Source organism: Lagopus muta, chromosome Z (assembly GCF_023343835.1).
Source record: "Lagopus muta isolate bLagMut1 chromosome Z, bLagMut1 primary, whole genome shotgun sequence".
NCBI classification, from domain to species: Eukaryota; Metazoa; Chordata; class Aves; order Galliformes; family Phasianidae; genus Lagopus; species Lagopus muta.
The window spans coordinates 31,470,138-31,488,177 of NC_064472.1; the positions used below are offsets into that span (position 1 = coordinate 31,470,138).

The window sequence follows — 18,040 nt, forward strand, 5'->3', positions numbered from 1 at the left end:
CCCAGCCCACGTTATCATGGATTTCAGAAAAACAACTGTTAGTTTGTTTATTTGAGCTGTAAACTCAGCACTCATTGGTCTGGAGTACCACCCATAAGCCCAGGAACACTTCATATTTAGATGTTGGGCAGTTGTGACATCTACGAAGAACTACACTTAACTTTCCAGTAAAAAAACTTTCTTGCAAAGTTCATTTTTTTACTGGAAAGTTAAGTGTAGTTCTTTCATATTAAGCAAGTGGATTTTTAAGCCTATTAAATATTTCAAATTTTAAGCAGCAGCACTCCAGAGAAAAAAATTGAAGCATTCAAGAAACAGTTCCTTCATATGTACTAATGAGAACTTGGAAGAGACTTCACAAAACACACTTTTTAATCACAGATGTACTAATGTTTTTTTTAATATTGCTTTTCCACATTAAGATTGGGTTTTATAGTTTCTGTTTGGCAGCCAAAACCAAAATCGACTACAAACATCATTTCCATCAGATGGAGACATCTGTGCAATGGCCAAGATAGCTGACATTTCAGAAGCAAAAATATATCTGAGGAAATGCTTGATTTGTTTAGCAGTGCCATATTGTAAATGCAAAACTCTAACAAATCCTACTACTTCAATAAAGCCACGCAAAGGTAGTAATGAAGATGGTTAATTAATTACAGAATTAATTTTTTAAAGAACACCCAAAATCTCCTATACAAGTGATTTTAACTTTCAAATTCATGAAGCTGTAATTTCATAGCAAATAATTTGCTGAAATGGTAACTTAAATGCACACTGTAAAAACAACAACAAAAAAAAGGATTTAGAAAATATGCATGAATCTAGACAAATTTTGATTATTAGCCTTTTCCTACTAGACTCAATATTCTGGCTGTACCTACTTCATTTCATGTCCAACGAGTGAATGTCTCCTTAGCATAGCTCGGGCTTCTGCATTGGTTAAGTTAGTGCTTGATTCTTCATTAATGGATAAGATGCAGTCTCCCACGTTAATCCGTCCATCACGACTTATTGATCCTCCATGGATGACACTACGAACTATCATTCCTGTGCCATCTTTGTCAGAGCTTACTGTCATCCCTAGAGTGAGAAAGGCGTGAGACAGGTGAGCGTTAGTATCTTCTTCCAGCCCTAACTCTGGGTGACAAGGGAAAGTGAAGTGATAGCAGACTGGGAAGGCATAAGACAGCCACATGACCTGCCAACCTCAACAAGCCCAACACTGTCCTTATTCTCCTTGTGTTCCCATCTTTCCAAAGGGAGATGAGTTAAAAATCACATTCACAATATCTTCACTTTACCTTATGTAATTTCATATATCAAGTTGAATATAAAAAAGTAAAAAGCAGTGGAATATTTAAGCAGAAAATAAACAAAAATTCAAATAGATCTCATTCAAGCAATAAAATCGCTCCTAAAACAGTTAAGCTTGTAACCCCTCTGGGTGGTTCCTCAAGTTCATTTGCCACATCTCAGTTTTCTGATGGCTCTTTTCAGAAAAAAAAGAAAGAAAAAAAAGGAAAAAAAACTTAATTATAAGCATGGGGCAATACAATTCTTAATTTTCTTCAAAAATTTAAGCAGCCAGTTGCTTAGGCCCAGAAGAGCATCCTAACTTCTGCAATAGCCTGTTTACTATTAATAGATACAGTCCTTTATTCTGTATACATGACAACCCTGCCTGTGGTGCAGCAAGATGTTATGTCTCTTGATTTACATGCATCATTGAACTCTGCATTCTTTTCACTAAGGGGAAGTAAGACAAAAACTGCCTACAGGGCAGCTGGTACTCATGATGACACTTCTAAAAAAAAAAAACAAAACCAAACAACTGCTCTTCACAAAGGCAAAAGGCACCTTAAGACCCAAAACAGATTTCTCTCCCTTTATATTACTGTGGGCTTACCACTCTTAACACTAAGAAGCTTTTCTTATTCTTTCGTGTGCATTGATGAATGTTGAAAGCCTTTCCTTACGAGAAAAAGATACCGCAGGAAAAGTGCCTTTTAGAGCAGAATTTGCTGAAGGAAGATGCAGTGAGCACTCCTCTTGGGTTCTCCTGGCTTTTGATGTAAACCACAAGTTAGTAAGTAATGGGAGGGCAATTCTATTTTTGCAATTCCTTACCATCTTGTCCAGATTGACTGGAAGGAAGATCATCTCCAAAGCAACAGTTAACCACAGCAAACCTTCCAAAGATACTGATATGAGAAAATTTTGATCATTTATATACAAACATGGCTACAGAAGACTGACCACTTGACTCCAGGAATGTAGATCTTAGGAGACAGACTGCAGAACAGGAACTGGCTGAAAAGTTTAGAAAACAACTGCAACCTATAGGCTATCCAGTCTCAGCAAACCAAGTAAACATCTGCCTACACAACTGTCTCAGAGGAAAAAAAAAAAAAAATAATAAAAGTACTGCTAGCTTTTAAAGAACGAAACTAAACAAGATTTTCACTTATGCTTTTTGGATTTCCATAAATATAAACTCTCTGAATAGTGCTGGTTCCTTATGTTCACTTACAGTTGAGATCAACATTGTTATCCAAGCTAGAAGAAGGTGGCCCCGCTATCAAAAAACTACCCCAAAAGCTTCTTAGACAAAGGAATATACATGTCTCTCTATTTCGGTATGTAGAATCACATTTTATCTTTTGGAAAAACTGAAAAACTACAAAACCACTTTCATTATGGGACTTTATTAAACAGATGCAAGAACATGGTGTTTCAAATGACTGGAGTTTAAAATTTATGATTTGCCAGGGACTGTCAACTGTGACAAGTTCTATGCAAAAGTGCTCGCAGTGTTACAGTACCATGACATGTCATCCACCTCAGCATGGTAAGGAAATTCAGAGCCATGGCAATTTATGGAAAAGGGCTCAAGGGCTTCTGTCAGGGTGCTTTCTGCAGACAGTACATCTCTGAGTATATTTAAAGCCACTGCAAATAGCCAACACTTAAACTATGTTTCACTCTGACAATGCCAGAAAGTCTTCCGAGAAGGAAAAGCACCTGTACTCTGAAACAAAACAAACACTCTGGCCTAAGTCAGGAGGGGAGAAGCATTGTCTCCTGCCTCAAACCTTCCACTGACTGGCTATGAGATTCCTGTGCTTATGCCCACCCAACCCTCGCTGCCTCCACAGCCACTACAGGAACCTGAAGAGGACAGCAAAAACTGCTTCAACCTACTGAACCTATCAATACCACAATACACCTTTGATCAGTATGTTCAGGGAGATGCAGATTGCAAATCTTTAAAAATGGCAGATTCTCCACAAAATGGTATTTTTGAATTAAAAACACTATAGATAAATATATTCATTATTGGATCTCTTCAGAAATACTGAAACTTAAGATAAAGTGAAAATCAGTGGAAAGAAATTGAACAGCTTGCTTAGTTTTGACCATACTCAGAAAACAAGATGATTTCATGTTTACGTATGAATATAAAGCTCTTTGATCAAAGCTTTTTCATCTCAAAATACAGCATTTACTGGCCCCATCTTGTGCCTTTCCACTGTAGATCACAGAATCACAGAACCACAGAATCACAAGGTTGGAAAGGACCTACAAGGTCATCTAGTCCAACTGTCCTCCCATCACCATCGCTACCACAAACTGAACCATATCTTGTAGCTCCTCATCCAGGCACCTCTTGAACACTGCCAGGGACAGCGACTCCACCACTTCCCTGGGCAGCCATTCCAGTGCCTGACCACTCACTGAGAGAAAAAGCTTTTCCTTATGTCTAATCTAAACCTCCTGTGGCACAACTTGTGGCCATTTCCTTGGGTCCTGTTTGTTGCCTGGGAGAAGAGGCCAAACCTCTCTGGACCAATAGATATATACAATCGATTGAAAACACTGATAGAAATATGTACTTGGTACCTGCATACAACGTGGTATACAACTCCGGAGAATATTAAAGGTTTACAGGCTGGTTCAGCCCGGTTCCACGACCAGGGGGGTGGAGGGATCTGCAGAGCCTGACTGCACTCCCCCAACGTCAAATTCCCTTGGGGTACACATTGAAGATCCCTGTCTCTCTGCATCACTCACCAAGTGGACCCAGGTCCCTGGGCAAAAACAGTTCCACAAAGAGGTTTGCCCTTCCCACAAGCTGGAAAGACCCAAACCGCTTTTCCCAACATGTTCTTTACATGTACTACAGGGACTTTATCTCCCCTGACAGTATGTAGAGAGCTACCAGGACCACCTCAATTGATCGACCCTCTAGTACTGACCAATCAGGTGGCTTCTGCCAAATGCTTCTCCCAATGCTTAAATGTTCTGCCGCTTGAGTGAACCTAATGAGGTTCAACACGGCAAAGTGCAAGGTTTTGCATTTGGGCCGGAAGAACCTCAGGCACCTGTACAGGCTGGGAGGAGCGGTCCTTGAGAGCAGCTCGGCACAGAAGGACCTGGGGGTCCTGATGGACGAGAGACTGAACATGAGCCAGCAGTGCGCTCTGGCAGCTCGAAAGGCAAATGGGATCCTGGGCTCCATCAGGAGAGGGGTGGCCAGCAGGGACAGGGAGGTGATTGTCCCTCTCTACTCGGCTCTTGTGAGGCCCCATCTGGAGTACTGTGTCCAGGTGTGGAGCCCTCAGTACAAGAAAGACATTGAGATTTTGGAAAGGGTCCAGAGGAGGGCGACTAAGATGATCAGGGGGCTGGAGCACCTCCCCTATCAGGACAGGCTGAGGGAGTTGGGCTTGTTCAGCCTGGAGAAGTGAAGGCTGCGGGGTGACCTCATTGCAGCCTATCAATACCTGAAGGGAACCTGCACCCAGGAGGGGAGTAAACTCTTCAAAAGGGCTGACAACAGCAGGACTAGGGGAAATGGATCCAAGTTGAAGGAGGGAAGATTTAGGTTGGATGTTAGGGGGAAGTTCTTTACTAGGAGAGTGGTTAGGCCCTGGAATGGGCTGCCCAGGGAGGTTGTGGATGCCCCGTCCTTGGACGTGTTTAAGGCCAGGTTGGACGGGGTCCTGGGCAACCTGATCTGAATGTGTATGTTTGGTGGCCCTGCTAGGCAGGGGGGTTGGAACTACATGATCCTTGAGGTCCCTTCCAACCCGGGTGATTCTGTGATTCTGTGATTGTTGCTGCTGTTTTTTTAATTATTTTGGGGTCCACTGTTTCCATTTTTCCAGAGGCACGGATCTGCGGATCCCTCTGCCTCGCTGATCGTGGAACTGGGCTGAACCAGCCCGTAAACCTTTTACATTCTTGGTGGAGAATGCAGGCAACAGCTGCTTTAGCTTTTTAGAATCTCTGTCTGCTCTCAGAGAGCTTCGTTGGGAAAGTTTATCTTTTTCACCGGTGCTCACTGGAAGCTTGACCATGAAAGTCCAGGTGGACTGCCAATATTCTGGGATATTTGTAAACTTTGAGCACTGCTATCTTGCTTCTATAAAGAGAGAAAAAAAGATTCCGCTTTCTCTTTTAAACCTGTTTGCAGAGGGAGCTGCTAATTTCACAGAACTTGGGATTTTTAAGTGGGCTCCCAGTCTCTCCTTTAAATCCTTTATGCAGGTTCTGAATGCTCACCTGATCGCCTTGTTAATCTCCCTGAATCTACATCATTTCAGTCAGTATTTGCATTTATTGTATTCTGAGGAAGTCTTTCCCAAAACCAGAGGATATTGAGTGGCAGGGAGTGTGGAAAGGCTTGGGAGAGACTTTAGAGAGATGGACATCTTTGGTGTCATGGAATTTTACTCCTGAACACCTGAAAGACCCTGAGAGCTTAAACATTTATTTGAGACAGGGATGTTGCGGCTCAAGCAGATCTGAGGAGGCACAATGATTTGGGGCTTGGCTAATGCTTGTTGGGCCTTATTCAATAGTATCCCAGAGAGGGAGAGAGTTTGTGAAACTGAAAAAGAATGTCTGAGAGCTGAGAGGGAGAATCTCCAGGCTGAGAGAGGGAGTCTCCTGGTTGAGAGAAAAGACCTCCAATCTGAGAGGGATATCCTCAATCTGAGAGAGATGCCCTCCAAATCGAGACAGACTCCCTGCAATCCCAAAGAGAGAGTGTCCAGGCTGAAAAGGAGAGTTTCCAGCAGAGACTCCAAGCCGAGAGGAAGAATCTCCACGTCCAGAGAGTCTCCTAGTTGAGAAACAGTCTCCAAATCCAAAGAAAGAGTCTCCAAGGCGACAGAAAATATCCGGGTTAAGAAAGAGAGTCTCCTAGCCAGGAGAGAGAATCTCAAAACCTGGCAAGAGTGTCTCTGAGCTGAGAAAGAAAGACTCCAAGCAGAAGGAGAGAATCTCCAAGCTGAGAGAAGGAATCTGCAATCTCGATGAGGTGCCTTCAAATCCGAGTGAGACTCTCTCCAATCCAAACTCGACACCCTCCAAACTGAGCAAGACACCCTCCAATCTGAACTTAATACTCTCATAATTGAACACAGACTCCAAGCGGAGCTAGAGGGTGAGAGCATCAGAACTGACCAACCTGACCAACCACAGGAGGCACCACAAGTGATGTCAGTTGCTCCTGTAAGAGGACGGAAAATGAAATGAATCTCAACTCAGAACAGAAGAAAAAGGAGGAAATAGGTCCAGAGGAGTGGCTCCGAGATCCAGGAGAAGCACCCCGGAGTCCAGGGGAAGGGACCTCAGTAAGACCATGGTCACCAATGCCTACAAGGGTAACAAGAAGTCCTGAAAGAGTAAGAGGTGAACAAGATATCGTTATCATTGCTGATCGATCTCTGAAAATGAATGAAATCTGAAGTCTGAGAAAAGACTTCTCACGTCACCCAAATGAGCCTATTGCCACTTGGTTACTTCGATGTTGGGACAATGGGGCCAACAGTGTGTGGCTAGATAGTAGAGAAGCTCGCCAACTGGGTGGCATTGCTAGGGACTCAGCCATTGACAGAGGCATTGGTACATGCCAGAACCAGGCCTTCACCCTCTGGAAGAGGATGTTGTTAGCTGTAAAAGAAAGTTACCCCTTGAAAGACGATCTGATGCCTGAGAAAAAGAAATGGGCTGATATAGAAAAAGGCGTCTGTTATTTGAGAGAACATGCTGTGGTGGAAACACTGCATAGCCCCGATTTCATTCCTGATGAGCCAGACCAAGAGCATGATCCTGAGAGAGTCAGGTATACACCAAACATGTGGCATACATTCACAAGACTGCACCAGAAAGGTGCACCGGTACATTTGCAGCAATGTATGGCAGAGGGGAAAGAAGACCCCTTATAATTGAACTGATTAATAAACTTCAAGACTTTGAGTTACATTTAAGCCCTCTATGAGCTTGTGTTTCAGTCATTGCAAAGGTAGCTGAAAAGCTGAACAGAATGGAGAGCAAACAAGAAGATATAATGATAGACAAACTGTCTACCGTGCCTGATGCTGATGGATCCATGGTGGTAACAGAGTGGACACTGGTGCACAGTGCACTCCAATGCCCTCGAGTCACCCAGGGACAGAATCAATGTATATTCATGGAGTGACTGGGGGTTCCCAAGAGCTGACTATGTTGGAGGCTGAAATCAGCCTCACTGGTAAAGACTGGCAAAAGCACCCTATTGCGACTGGCCCGGGGGCTCCAAGTATACTTGGTATTGATTACCTCAGACAGGGATACTTTAAGGATCCCAAAGCATATCGATGGGCTTTCGGAATAGCTGCTGTAGACACAGAAGGTGTTAAGCAGTTGTCTGTTTTGCCTGGCCTATCAGTGCAGTTGAGCAGCAGGGAGATGGGAGCAGCGCCCACGACGAAGGGCAGGCGAAAAAGAGCGCATCAAGTGACCTTGACAGGAGTTCTGTCTCCTCTCTGTGACCGCAAAGTCCCCCAGGGGATGTAGTTCTTCTTTTCTTCTGGGCAGGTACCCAGGACTTGAGCATTGACAGTTAAACTCCCAGTGCCCTACATGATGTTATGATGTGGAATACTGAAAACCAAAAATCATAAAACCATGACACTCTCCTCATCAGAACCTCCCTTCAGGCAGTTGTAGAGTACAGTGAGGTCACCTGTGAGCCTCCTCTTCTCCAGACTGAACAATCCCAGCTCCCTCAGCCGCTCCTTCTAAGATTTATGTTCCAGACCCCTCACCAGTTTTATTGCCCTTCTCTGAACACATACCAAGGCCTCAATGTCTTTCTTGTAGTGAGGAGCCCAAAACTGAACACAGTACTTGAGGTGCAGCCTCACCAGTGCTGAGTACAGAGGAATGATCACCTCCCTGCTCCTGCTGGCCACAAAATTTCTAATGCAGGCCAGGATGCCGTTGGCCCTCTTGGCCACCTGGGCACACTGTCGGCTCATGTTCAGCCGAGCATCAACCAACACCCCCAGGTCCCTTTCCTCTTCACAGTCATCCAGCCACTCAGCCCTAGCACTATATATATATATATATAAGCCTATAGCACTGCATAGGGTTGTTGTGGCCAAAGTGCAGGACTGGCACTTGGCTTTGCTGAACCTCATCCCATTCACTTCAGCCCAGCAGTCCAGCTTATCTAGATCCCTCTGAAGGGCTTTCGTACCCTCAGGCACCACCACCCAACTTGGTGTCATCTGCAAACACACTGAAGGTACACTCAATCCCTTTCATCTAGGTCATCAGTAAAGATATTAAACAAGATGGGCCCCACTACCAAACCCTGGTGGACACCACTCATAACAGGACACCAGCTGGACTTAGCTCCATTCACCACTACCCGCTGGGCACAGCCCTCTAGCCAGTTCCTTATGTAAAGAAGGGTATACCTGCCCAGACCATGGGCAGCCAGTTTCCCCAGGAGAATAATGGGGAATACTGTGAGAGACCGTGTCAAAGGCTTTGCTGAAGTCCAGGTAGACTACATCAACAGCCTTCCCCTCATCTACCAGTCTGGTCACTCAGTCATAGAAGGAGATGAGGTTGGTCAAGCACGACCTGCCTTTCGTGAATCTGCTGGCTGGGCCTGATCCCCTGGACACCGCGCACGTGCCGTGTGACTTCACCCAAGATGATTTGTCAGGCTGACAAGCCTGTAGTTCTCCAGATCCTCCTTGCCATTCTTGTAGATGGGAGTCATATCAGCGTATCATATACAGACACAAAAACAATGTATTAAAACTGTATTATTAATATTTAGGATCAACCAAATTCCTTCATGGAAAAAAGAAAATTATCAGTGAGAACAGCACTCTATTTTCTGTTAAAGATGACAGCAAGTGGATTCACTGCCATCATAGCCAAAGAGAACAAAAGCAGCAAAGAGAAATACTATGTTATGCTTTCCGTTTAAAATGAAAATGTTTAGTCTTTACTACTAGAATGGGAAATATAAGAGAAGGAAAGAGAAAGGAAGGATCCCATGTTTCTTAAAAGGTTAAAAAACATGACAGTTATTTTACCTAGACTTGAATTGCCTTTTGCAATAGTGATGGTCTCCTCATACATGTTTTTCACTGGATTTACCATTCTGAAAACTTTTTCCACAGGCAGTAAAAGGCTAGATTCCTCGAACGTTCTTTCATCCTAACACAAAGGAAAATAACGTCAGTTCGTAATACAGACATAAGAGTATGCATGGACACAGACTTCAGTTCATCTTACCTTTTACCAAAGCTATGAATATAATTAATACAGATTTCCTATATGGTCACTCCATTAAAGATCAAACTGACGTATGTGTTTTCACTGTGGGATAAAGCAAATCTATTGCAAAGTACATTGCTCATTTAGGGACACAATTTACTCTCTTAAAATTAGTGGGATGAATTCAGTGGCTTTCTGACTCATACACTTGAGATGCCTGAGAATTCGCTAATACTAAAGTAATGAAGTTAATACAAAACTATAACTCTTTTAAGACTGCTTTAAACACTGAAGGGAAAGAATTGAAATAGAATTGAATAGTGACTGTCTTATAAGGGAACACTACTTGCACAGCCTTAGACCGTGTATGAGATGAACTGCGCAACTCTGCATGAGCACCTGGATGTAAGACTTTCACACCACTTCCCACTGGTTTTCCACACCTGGTTTTCAGCTATGAACCTCCTCTATATGCCCATTTCTTTGTGGAACTTAACAGAAAGCCCTGCCCTGGATCCCCAGTCTGCCCAACAAGTACACTATGCTTCAGCACTGACTAGTGCTGCAAGGTATGAGCAGACTTAAATACACGCATTATCTCCAGTCTCTGGGAGATTACTTTTTTGAAACTATAAATTATCTCTTTGGCTAAGCCTACTAAATTCCTAAGTTTTGGATGCGAGCTTCCACATTTACAGTCAAAGAGCCACAAGTTGTTGCTGATCAGTGTCAATTTCAGAAGGACATTCAATGGTTTCATAATGCCTTTCCAAAACCCAGTTTTTCTGGGTTTAAAAAAAAAAAAAAAGAAATCTTTACTTTTCCAGTGGCATCAAGCTGTGTGTTAGTATTTTCGCAAATTCTTCTGTTGTCAGAGATTCGGTTCAAACTGTTATGTTCTCACTTATATTTTGAAAATGAACACTCACACGTTTGACCTCAAAAGTACACCCAGCCGGAAAAGTCTCATCAGCAAAAGTAGCTGTAGTTTCCGTGCTTCTGTCTGTCCCTGTAGTATTTTGTTCTCTCTCAGTCACATCCATATTGTACGTACTCTCGGTAGACATATGACTATCATCTGCAGAACTCAAATATTCCTCTCCACTAATCTGTTGAAAACAGGAGGCAATAAATGATCAACATTATTTTGAGTAAACTAAAATGTGAATCTTAAATAGAAACTAATCTCACAGAACCTAATCTCACAATTTAAACACATTAGTTCTAACATGAGTACTCTCAGCAGATTTCTAAACACAGTTTACTACAGAATTTATCTGATTTCTGAGACAAATTATTCCATTTTATAATACCACGAATCAATGAAGACGAAGTTACTGCTGAAATTCTATTGATGTATCAGTCAGTAAATCTTCACTAACTCAGCAAAGAAATGTCAACTTACTCTCAAATGAGACTTAACAAGCTTCAGCAATCTAAAATTAGAGTACAGCTGTCTTTTCTCAGGTAGAAAAAATTTGCAAGACCAAAGTTTTTATTCTCAAATCACTTTCCAATTAAAAGTAACTTCAAACAATTTATAGAACAATCATACAGTCTGATTATCCATGTAACTGAGAAGAAATGTTTTTATGTTTGTTTGTTTGTTTTTTTTTAATATCCCTTCTGTACAAGGAGGGAATAGTAAAAACTCAGTTAAATCTCAGCAAATGAACGAACACTTAAGTTTTGAAGTTTTGAAGTTTTGAAGTATGACAGCTCTGAAATGAAATGACATAGTTACAGAAGTTTAGCAGTCAGTACATATTGCTAGTGTCATTATCCAAAACAGTCATACCAAGACTAAGTTCTCTACATCAAACTTGCTTAGACTTTCAAGATTACTTGATCTCCCATTTCAAGTATTTTTAAAGGATTTCAATAATCACAAGCTTCTGAAAAAATACTCAAATCCTCCTTAGTTTCCAAAGTAATTAATTTTAAAAACACATAGGCCATTACATATTAAGAAGATGCATTAAGGAGGTTATATGCAAAGGCTCTACGTTACTGTTACATATTCTTCTCAGAAATACAGCAAATGTAGTCACAAGAATCTCTACCTTTATCTAACTATTTTATCCACTGATCCATTTAAGTCCTTTATTACATTTCCATAAAGTGAGAAAAACATGGTTCTCCAGTTTGTTTTCCAGAATACATTAAATCAAAATTCACAGGATTTGGGGATATTTTGTATTGTTTTTCTCCCACAGCCCTGGAATTTTTTTCTTTGACAGAATACCTACATGCTTATACTGTCCCTAGACCAGACCAAAAATGGACCATTTGTAAATAACACAACTGGTTTAAGTAACATCTGAAAAAATAACTGAGCAAGGCCTAAATACTACTAATCTGCACGATGTAATCAATGAAGTTTCCTACTTTTTGATAATCAGAACATCAGAACTATATCTATTTAAATGAACTCATAAGGCTTCAAAGACAGCCAAGGACATACACCTTTAACTCTGTTTCAGATCTGTTTTTAGATCACTGAGAGTATATTCACTGCAAAGACTCAGACAGTTTTCAACATTTTTTCCTTATGTCATACGTGCATATTAAAGTAGCAACATATAACCTTTTAAAATTTATTTTATTTAAAGAAAAGCCAGTGCTTTTAATTTTGAAGACAAACAAAATGTCAAGAATTTGTAGCAACAGCTGCACATGACCCCATAAGAGCATTACTTTGACCTAAAATTGTTTCTTGTCAGCTATCTTTAAATTGATGGTAAAGGCATTCATAATCCGTACTTCAACTGCCTCTCAAGTTAGAAATAGCTCAAAATCTCAGTAAATCTCAGTATTCATCATAGCATCCAATGGCACCTTTTTTTTTTTTTTTTTTTTAAACTACATTTTACTGCTTCCAAACTGTTCTTTTACAAATTGATTTCCTTACTGTGTTCACTTTCTGAAGCACTTCATAATTGCACACTATTAAATCTTACTTGAAGAGAACAAACTCTTCTTACTGGTGCAAAGAGAAGAACTGTGGAAATTCAGGACTCTAATCTTAAAAAAAAAAAAAAAAAAAAAAAAAAAAAAGAAGAAGAAGAAAGAAATGGAAACCAAATCCTTCTTTAAGTCAATATCAAAAATTAATTCAGACTTGGTAGAGTCTCAACACGATATATTATGTAAACTGAGCGCCTACGTTATTAAATGCTTCTCAGCATGAAAAATGCATAATCCATTTAAGTAACAATTACAGGGTTAACAGCACAATCTGCCTCACTGGCACAGCAGAGATGTGCTCTTCTGTAGATTGGAAGAAGCTATTAGAAGATGAATTTAGCTTTTCAATCAGAGCGTTGCAAGGGATGAATATACTCAGGGTAAGGGATAAAGGAAGATACTGTAGCAGAGGCATGAAGGTAAAAGCAGAAACCACTCTGTTCAAGACCACTGACTGCAAAACCTAGAAGAAATTCCTACAGCGTTGCTTTCAAAGACCATCAGTGCTAAGAAAAATGACTCAGAAGACTCTGGATTACAGAAGTAAATCTACAGATTGAAAAGAGAAAGGAGAATGAAAAGCTACTAAGAGAAATAAAGCCAATTCTGATACAAACAATCACATGGGTATGTGACCAACAGGAATAAAGATAGTAATAGTCTTAAGAACTTTAACTTCATTTATTAAGTTGAAATATAAATGATCAGCAGTCAGAATTTTGATATGGCTTTAATTTTATTTAAATACAGTAAAATAATAATTCATTCAAGAACACGGTAAATTAATTAGTAAATATCTAATTATTGGGCAGTAAAAAAGCAAAGTTTAGGACAAAAATTTAATCTTTTTATATCTAAAATACTGCAGAATTATGCAAGTGTTTTATTTTATCATTCTTTAATATGCTTTGAAAAAATACCAATTATGTTTCCGCAGAAGACTGATCACTGCAGCTTTAACATTACAAATATCTCACAGTACTTTATCTGGTTATACAAAGCTCAGCCCCAGTTTTCAACCTTCCACTGCTTCTCTCCCATACAGACAACACCAAAAGACTCAAATACTATTTTGAAGAAAGCTAGACTTTAAACTTATAACAAATGTTGGTGCAGATGGAAGTGGAACAACACGAAGCATTAATGTTTAGTAATACATTGGCACAGAGGAACACTGAGCCTTTCTACATTTGTAAGCAAGATAAAACCATATTCCTTTTTACCTTGGGAGTTGACGTTGAAAAGGGGAACCTGAAGTTGAAATCCTCACTACAGAAGCTGCCAGACGTAACTGGTGATGAAGGCAGAAACATTAAATTCTCCGCAGCAAACTGAGATTCAAAGATGGGTTCAACAGCCAGACCAGCTCCGCTGGAGTCCACCTAACAACAGAAGCAATTTAATCAGCCAGGCTATCTGTAACCTTCACACCACGTAAGCCCCAAACACATGCACCTCAGTAACTACCTATTGACTCACTGTTAGCCCTTTTTTTCCCTCTCTGCTTTTACAATGAAGTTACATTTGCACATCACAGTAAGAAAAATTTTTGCTTCTGGTAATAATCAGTTATAATCAATGCCATTCTACTGATTTGAATTCAGTACAGCAGAGACGCTAGTCAACTTCAGTTGAGTTTACTATAGATAATTCAGGAAGATAAGATGGTAGCACAGTAGATTTTTAATTTAATGACCTGAGATTTCACTGTTACAGAGTTTAGTAAGTACCAGGCGTCCCTATATAATCTAGAACTAGATGTTTACTATCCCAGCAATCCTCCACATTCTCCTTCATTTATAAATTTGTTCATTTGTTCATTTATAAAATGTGACACCTCCAGATCTGAAAGGATATGAAGACTTATGTATGGAGGAAAAATGAGGTCTCTAGGCTGGACAGAAACTAAAAGCTGAATTATCAAAATGCCTGGATGTATAATTGCACAGCATTCTTACTGACATGCTGCCTTAGTAAGCATAGGTCTCTAGATATAATCCTTTTTACCACTGAAAAAACAACACACAATCCAAATCTTAAGGTTAATCATCTCCTCTTAAAACTCATTAGGTATTTTTGCCTCAGAATGGCTGAAGGAAAGCAGTTACTCAATCTCACTCTTCAAACTGCTAGAGACAACTTTTCAAAGCCCATACCAGAATTATTTATACCTGTACCAAGCTATCCAGTAGGCTCTGAAGCATCTGAAAAGTATTCATCTTTCTTTGTATACAAAGTGTACAGCCTGTATGTCTGTAGCAGGCCAAAACTTGTGATGTAGTACAGGAACCAAATTCCGGAAAACAACAGAAGTGACTTTGTATCATCACACATTTAGAAAACCCAGTAAAGAACACAAAATTATGCCTAGCAAATAGCAGCCCTAAAAGACTGATCATAAGATGCTTCACAGTTTTATTAGCTAGAAGACCCCACATACTAGGTCCTGCTTCACCATACCATCCATAAACTACACAGGCCAGTCCTAACTGCAGGAAAAAAAAAAGAATCTGCATTTTTCTGCGTCACCCAGCTGTATTCCAAAGCACACCAAGTGTATACAGGAAACAGGATCATTATATACCAGCTTAAATGACAGGAAAAGTACCCATAAAATTCCCAAATTCTTACAGGCAGAGGTTTGGCAACTCCTATTTTAACTGTTCCTGCTGGGGCTCCTTTCAGCGCTTGTACTGCTTCTTCTAGGCTGCCATTTTCCAAGCTGACATCATTGACAAACATAAGTCGATCACCAGGAGAAAGTCTGCCATCTTGCTCAGCCACACCACCAGGAACTAATGAGCGAATTAGAATTACAGTTTTTGAAGGGTCAGCAGGATCCTAATGAAGTAAAAAGGAAGAAAGACATTTCATTTTATTTAATCCTTTTTGTCTTGGTAAGACAATTCCTATGCATGTATTCTTAATGACTGCCAGCACATCTCTGCTCTAGATTAACCCTCTGCAGAAGTACAGACCTCAGTCCATGCTACCTATACATTCATGCCTCCTCTTACTTACCATTCTTAATTATGAAATTATTTGATTATTTTATAATCAAATTCTTAATTATGAAATTATGTAATTATGAAAGCTATTACTTTTTCCTAGGTGCTGTTTCATCACAGAGTGCAGCCTGCACTGCAACGAGTAATCAAACCTAAAAATGCAAATAATTCCTATTGCAATGACACTGCAGATTTCATCCTCTCTTATACTCAGCTGTCTGTAAATACAGCAATACAGTGCAAACTGGGGAAATGTTCACATATGCTCTTTAGTGGAACAAAGGGCTCATTTAAAAAATCACCTTGTATTTCACTGCACCAGATCTCAATCTGCTGGAAAAGCACTTCTAAAGACTAAAGTGCTTGTGCACGCCTAAAACAAAGTGAAGCTCTCTATCCAAAAAACATAGCAAAAACCAAACCAAAACAAAAACCCACAAACTTTATTAAAATTCCCATCCTCCAATGCACGTTTTTTTTACAAACAAACTAACACTGAGCTCTAATAACGTGAAGGTATGATTCTGATATAACAATTATAACAGGTGCAGAAACGTGTGTAATTCTTATAGAATTACATTGACAAGGAAAACCAGTAGCTGTTAAAACTTCACAGAACCACAGAATTGTAGGGGTTGGAAGGGACCTCTAGAGATCATAGAATCCAGTTCTCAGCCCATCTCACTGCCCACTCATCTATCCCACACTTTCTCAGCTTTGACACCAGAATGTTGTAGAACAGTATCCAAAGCCTTGCTGAAGTCAAAGCAGGCAACATCCACTGGTATGCAGATAACATCCACTGCTTCAAACAATTCAGTTGCAGGCACAGAAAAGCCATGAGAAATGTAATACTGTACAAGCTTTACTGATAGCAAAGGAAAGAGAAAAGCAAACACCCACAAACTGGGAAGCAACTGCAGTAATTTTCCACGCCAAAATGCCAATTCCAAAAAGGACACACACCATAAAAGCAGCATCCCAAACTGCAGAATTTAGAAACTGCTGAAAGCAAAAGTGAAAGAGAAAGTGAAGGATGGAAGCAAGGTTGGCCTGGAGGGAAGGAAGCTAAGACCACCCCTGATAATGTGGGGCAATTAATGCAGTAAGGAAAATACCATGGCGTAATGAAATGCTTTATAAGTTGATATACAAGTAGATATTATGTTTGGACTTGAACACTGATAGATTCATCTACACTTTAAAGACTACCTCTAATGCAATTTGAGATGACATTGCACATCATATTTTTTGAAAAAACCAAACAAGAAAAATTTCCATTGTTTCTTTTCTGATTCTTACACCCCTCAAGTTCTTCCTGGTATAAAGAATGTAAACTTTCCCAAAGGCCTGTCGTTGTATAAGACATGATAAATATATGAGCATAAATATAGCCCTGATTAAAGTCAACATTCATTGAAAATTTATTAAAAATATGTGATGGATAAAGCAAAAAATAAACAGAAACCTTACTGCTAATTTAGCTTATTGTTCACACTATTAGATGGAAACAGAACTTTCACTGACAAACTGAAATGAAAGATGAAACTACATCTCACAGGTGAGAACACAGGATAAATCACAGCTATTATAAATAGACAAAAAATGAAGGTAAGTATGTTTCAGAAAGCCATGGAGTCCTGTATGATATAATGAAACTCAAACATGCAAAATAGGTACAACTTAAGGTATATCCAACAACCTTTATAATAACCACATAGGCAATGACAGTTTGTGCCTATACTTCAGAAGAGTCTGAAGCAAAAGCATGTTTTGCTTTGTGCTGATACACATTCCAAATACTCAAGCTCAGCTATGGAGACTCGCTGCAGAGCATTAAGAATAACACACTAAACCATAACCTCCATATACTTAGATACGTGACAATTCCTACATATTTCAAATTAAGAAAACTCCCGTTCTTCACATTTACCTGCATGCAAATGCAAAATATTGATGAGGCATAGTTTAAGCTATGTTTAAACTATAGTTTTCTAAGGAGTGCAGCATAGGGATAACTTCTACCTACTAGTGATCTCACATTGTGCTTTTCATCAATTACAAGACCCAGCAGAGACCTGTTAGAACATAAAACACCCTGGCAAAAGCCTACCCTGGCCAGAAGAAAAGTTACTTAACTCTGCTGAGAAATTAAAAAATATTCACAGTGACAACGGAAACAGAGGTGAGACATTTGTTGGAACCTGACCAAATGCAAACAGGAGACAGACATGCAGCTGTTCTGATACAGGGATATAAGAATCACAGCTTGAGATGACTAGGAATTTTGAAGTCAAACACAAAATTAATGAGGACACCTAGGCACATCCTAGATAGACAGCAGCTAAGCGTGGGATTTCAGAATTACAGTCCTATATTTTAGTAAATCCTGCTTTAAGCATTTAAGTCCTTTATTGGATCTTACTCTAAGCAAGGGCACCCTCACTGCAGATGCAAAATTCATGGCAAGATGCCTGAATATTCTAAGACAT

At 40.0% G+C, this 18,040-nt stretch overlaps 1 protein-coding gene across 11 annotated transcripts in view; it reads right to left on the bottom strand.

The window, feature by feature from the left end:
* The window catches only part of MPDZ (multiple PDZ domain crumbs cell polarity complex component), a 107,202-nt gene that overhangs the window by 43,675 nt on the left and 45,487 nt on the right, over positions 1-18,040 (bottom strand). For all 11 annotated transcript variants that reach the window (XM_048930977.1, XM_048930976.1, XM_048930975.1 and 8 more), the window contains 5 exons: positions 15,172-15,381; positions 13,764-13,922; positions 10,503-10,682; positions 9,390-9,513; positions 885-1,083 (listed from right to left, as the gene is read on the bottom strand). In XM_048930977.1, coding sequence (XP_048786934.1) covers positions 885-1,083; positions 9,390-9,513; positions 10,503-10,682; positions 13,764-13,922; positions 15,172-15,381 — 872 coding nt within the window. The remainder of the gene's footprint in view (positions 1-884; positions 1,084-9,389; positions 9,514-10,502; positions 10,683-13,763; positions 13,923-15,171; positions 15,382-18,040) is intronic.